At 38.8% G+C, this 4925-nt stretch overlaps 1 protein-coding gene across 2 annotated transcripts; it reads left to right on the top strand.

Moving 5' to 3' along the window:
• Positions 1-1557: 1557 nt before the first annotated feature.
• On the top strand, positions 1558-4715 carry LOC110660398 (probable lipid phosphate phosphatase beta). Of its 2 annotated transcripts, none has more exons than XM_058153565.1 (2): positions 1558-2346; positions 4392-4715. In XM_058153565.1, exons 1-2 carry the CDS (start codon positions 1712-1714, stop codon positions 4486-4488), a joined length of 732 nt encoding a protein of 243 aa, XP_058009548.1. In that variant the 5' UTR covers positions 1558-1711; the 3' UTR covers positions 4489-4715. The 2 variants fall into 2 exon arrangements, with proteins under 2 accessions (XP_058009548.1, XP_021674403.2); XM_021818711.2 differs by having other exon boundaries at positions 4376-4715.
• Positions 4716-4925: the final 210 nt, after the last annotated feature.

Here is a 4925-nt window from a genome sequence, read left to right as displayed (position 1 = left end):
ATCTTCACTTTGGAGCTGTTCGACTTATCCTCAGTCTACATGGGAGACGAGGGCTTCCAGTTACAGCCAGAGTGTCTCTCCTTGATACACGGTTCTTGCAGTATGAACATGCGGTTATAGGAACTTGCCTCACCACCTTGCATGCTGGGAGTGTGATGTTGACATTCTTCCCAAACTATAATCTCTCACTAAGAGATCCACATCTTAGCACTGCCCTTAAAGTTCAGGTTCAACTCACTGGCGCCGCTCAGGTGACCTCTTCGATGATGGCCACCTTACACCATCAAATTATCTACAGATTGCAGGATCATGCTGTAGATCTCTCACAGCCATCTGTCTCCAATGATGCTCTGCTTGTATTGGCTGATACTGAGACCACCCCAACAATTGTTCAGATACCTAGGCAACTGCCTAGAAATGAGCTTGAACAGCTCATCCCAAAGGATTGGTTAACCAATTATGAAAGGCTTCATTCAACCTCTCAACCAATCCAGATCACAGAATCTTCCTTCGAGGACAAATTATTTTATTTACTATGATATAGTGTGGTGAGATTGATATAAAATTTTAAATGTATTAAATTATATCTAGAGGAGAATGAGGATGACAAACTAAAGTATTTACAAATTAATGTATTTTGTAATGAGTATCTCTTGGGTTAATTGAAATTACGGATAGATAACTTTGAATTTAATGATGATGGAAAAAGATAATATATCTATGAACGTAATCCTATGTTAATATGTCTATAGTTGCTTATTTTGCAATATTTCTCTCTACCTCATCCCATTGTTGTCTCTCTTCCCCTCTCTCTCCCACGTGTGTGTTTCTCTCTCTTTCCATTTCTCTTTCTCCCCTCTCCCCATCTTTGTCTCTCCTCTTTTGTCTCATCATCATCAAGATTATGAGAACACCACATGAATGTTACTATTTTTAATTTTCCTTAGAAATGCAAGATCATATATTCAACACCTATCCAAAGGAAAAAAAAAAAAAAAAAACTTTGCACATCCAGTAGCACAACCCAATTGAGTAGGAAAAATTCCTGACACTTACATCTGAAATATTCACAGCTTCACAGCCTTCAAAAGTTGGCGGATGCAGTTCTGTTGAATGCATCTTTCGCAAGACAAGTAAAACAAACCCCTCCATGGCCATTGTGAAATAAAGAAGTTTGAATGCAATCCTGAAATAAAAGCCATGCAGTAAACATTGAAAAATTGGCCATAGTAATTAATTTTTAATCGAAATGGAACTAAATCAACATGCATAAGATTTTAGGGGGAAAAAAAAGCTTCATGCCAACCTGAATACATGCCCAGAAGGGGAGTGCTTTGTATATAAAAGAGAGGCAGAGACATGAATAAATTATACAAATCTCTGGACAACACTCACACCAAGGTGCGAGTCAAGGGGCAATAGTCTTTTTTTTGGGGCAACAAAGGGAAAAGATATACTGAATGATTGACGCTGCTCTCGTTGAGTTCGTTAGGTTTCTGTCTTGTTTGTAAATATTTCTGGCTTCTCCACAGGATCCAATTGCGCCTTCATGTAGTGGGCCTGGGCTCCGGTCTTCCCAACGATGTCGTTTCAAGCCCTTTCCAATTTCCATGTCCAATGAGCACGCCCTTTGGCCGAGGACGAATTAACTACCGCAACACCCGCTTAACCATCACATCCGTACTGTTAACCGCCACCACCACGACGGGTGATGGCTACGCGGTCTTCACCTCTCCGCCACCTCTTGACCTTTGACGCCAAGTTCTCTCACTTTCTTCATTCTCTATTCAACTCATACCTGCCCGCTTCGCTTCACCTCGTCCTTGAATTATCGGCCGACTTCCGCTTTTCCTTTCCCATTACACTCGCCCTTTGCCTTTCCCCTCTCTCCCCCTCTCTCATTCCTTTCCTTTCCCCTCTCCTCTTCGGTCTCCTCCTCGACCTCTCCTTCGTCGGCCTAATTAAGATCATTTTCCGCCGTCCTCGCCCTCCCTACAATCCTCACATGTCCGCCGCCGTTTCCGCTGACAATTACTCCTTCCCCAGCGGCCACGCTTCTCGCGTTTTCCTCGTCGCCGCCTTGGTTTCGCTATCTGCGAACACAATTGAAGCGGCTCTGGCGGAGTTGAGGGCGAGTGGCGGATTTGTTCACCAGTGGATTGCGGGGGACGACACCAAACTGGTAGGGATTGTGGTGGTGGCCGTTCGTGTGTGGGCGGCAATGACGGCCTTGTCTAGGGTTTTGCTTGGTAGGCATTTCCTTATCGACGTTTTGGCGGGGGCGTGTTTGGGCGTCTTTGAAGGTCTCCTTGCGTTTCAATTCCTGCGACTTGAGGAACTTTTGAGGTAAATAAAAAAGGGATTAGTGCCAGTAGAATGCTGAAAAATTATTACAAGAAATACAATTTTGCAATTGCATTTATCAAATATTGGATACACTTCATTTATGACTAATGCATATATTCGATGTACTTGCAAGCTCCTTAGAGGATTGAAGTTTCATTGGTTCAGAAACTCAAGGTCAAATTGCAATTTTAATTGTTAAAGAAAATGTAATTATAGTGACTGTCTTTATGGAATGAAAATTTGGGAAAACTTTAACCAAACATGATGAATGAATATGGAACTTTCTCTTATTATGTTTAATACTGGATTAGGATTTAGGAATCATTGTCATTGAGTTTTGTGCCCATATAAGAATTTTTGAAGTTCAAACTTTAAACAAGTGTGTTTCAATTCACTTGCTCTGATGATATACATAAATATATATAGGAAGCTGTTCTAAATACACTTTGAATGTACCATTGATCTTTTGAGGATGCAGCCAATTGTGAGGCTGCTTAAATTAAATTAAAGGGTCAATTGAAGGATCATTTCTTATTTATTTGCTAATGATTAATAAAAAAGTTCATCTATCCTTAGATTGTAATGGTCTGTCTGAAGATTCAAACAATGCCAATTTAAATGCTCAGTGCCTTTTCCCACAACCTGGGAAAGGGGGAAGGGTGTTTTCCTTTCTAACCTATGTATTTTTAATGGCTTCAGGAAAGCTATTCATCATTGGACTTGTTTTTTTTCAGTGGATTTGTGATGATGGATAGCCTTGATAATAAAGTGCATGTGGACTGTTTGCTGGAGTGTGGTACTGATGCTGTATATAGGTGCAAAAGTTGATTAGAAATTGGTATTTTGAGGTTTGAGCATAGTAGCAATTAGAATACAGAATTTGTTAGAAGAATAGGGGGTGAGAAACCAAGAGCCATTCATGGTTTGTTTAAGAGTCACTTCAAGTGATAGGAGACGCAGTCTACCTTTGGACCCAAAAAAAAAAAAAGAATGAGCTTTCTCAGCTAATAAATTTTATCATATCTATTGACCTGAATAGAATGGTAACAGTAAACAAGAGTTGCCAGATCTTATCTGAGTATCTTTGTTCCTGTTTGTGCATTATAGTCATTGGACCTTTGAACTTGTGTCAAATGTCCAGTTGTCGGGGATGTGAAAGTGGGTGATAACCTCTCAGGTCAGGTGTAGTTGTTTATTAAAGGAACTTAAGCTTTCTTCTTTCTTCATTGGTATCATGAATCTTTTATCCTCAAAACTTGACCGCATAGAAGCCAGAGGATCCCACATTAGAAAGCCTAATATTAGACATCTCCATAGTCCTGTGACATTGGAATTCTGTTGTAGCTATTATGTAATTGATGGACTAAGACTTTTATTCTGGATCCATAAAGAGAGATCAGAGAACTTGTACATGTTGTCCTAAATGAATGATGAATTTCTGTTCCAAATATGTAACATCAGTTTGGTGTCCAAAAAAGTTTAGAAGAAGTATAATGTTGCACTGGAAGAAATCAACGTGATCTACTCTCAGAACTCCCTAGCCAGGCATGAACACAACCCTTATTTCACCTTCGGCTCATTCTCTTTTTCGATGCTTGAGCTGAATATGTGCTTCCTAAACATCTTGAACTCCTAGTAGCCTTTGGCCCATGCTACTTGATCATTAATTCATTATTGAATGTAAAGATTCCTTTTTGGCCTTTTGGTTAGGGAAATAGCGTGCTTACATGTTATGGGCTTAAAACAAATAGCAGAGAAGGTAATCTGGTGTCTGCACTTTTCTTTAATAAGTCGGCATGTCTTTTTGCAAATTTTGGCTCCTCTTTAAGATATAAATTCATGGCACTTGTTGAAATTATAATTTTTGGATTTCAAGATTTGCTAAAGTGAAAATAGAAACTTTTTGCAATTTTTGGCTCCTCTTTAAGGTATAAATTCATGGCACTTGTTGAAATTATAATTTTTGGATTTCAAGATTTGCTAAAGTGAAAATAGAAGTATTAAACGAGCTTTATTTTCTTACATGCAGCCTTTTGCTTTATCAGAAAGTTGGCCGAGGTCGAAGTTAACTGCTTTGGAATTGGAGCTTTAGGAGATGCTTCTCTTGCAATATATTGGGTAGACATTTCGAAAATTCTCTAGATGGCAGATACATGTTAATGATATCTATTAACAAATGCCTGCAAGGTCTAGAAAATCAATTGGTTCAATATTCACCAAAGACATTGAATACTGGAACATAAACCACTTTGTATTTCCAAACTCATACTCTGTTGATTTTGACAACTGCTTTTGGTCAGTAAATGTTTCTTCCAATTTGTATATTCATTATTAACATTGAATTTGATCAATTCTCTATTTTTTTTCAATTTTTTTTAAATTATGATTGGATATGATACTAAATCCAGCAAACATGGGTTATTTGGGCCTTCTATTGTATGGGATTCCAGTCATATGCGCATGGTTTCTATCAGAAGCAACCATACATTATCTATATGCAAATCGGCTGACTGCTACTACTGGAGTGTCTTTTCTCCTGTGGTGGTCCTGATGCAAAGACCATATAACGCATGTATCCA

This window comes from Hevea brasiliensis, chromosome 9 (assembly GCF_030052815.1).
Source record: "Hevea brasiliensis isolate MT/VB/25A 57/8 chromosome 9, ASM3005281v1, whole genome shotgun sequence".
Lineage (NCBI taxonomy): Eukaryota > Viridiplantae > Streptophyta > Magnoliopsida > Malpighiales > Euphorbiaceae > Hevea > Hevea brasiliensis.
This window is presented reverse-complemented; position numbering and strand designations above follow the sequence as displayed.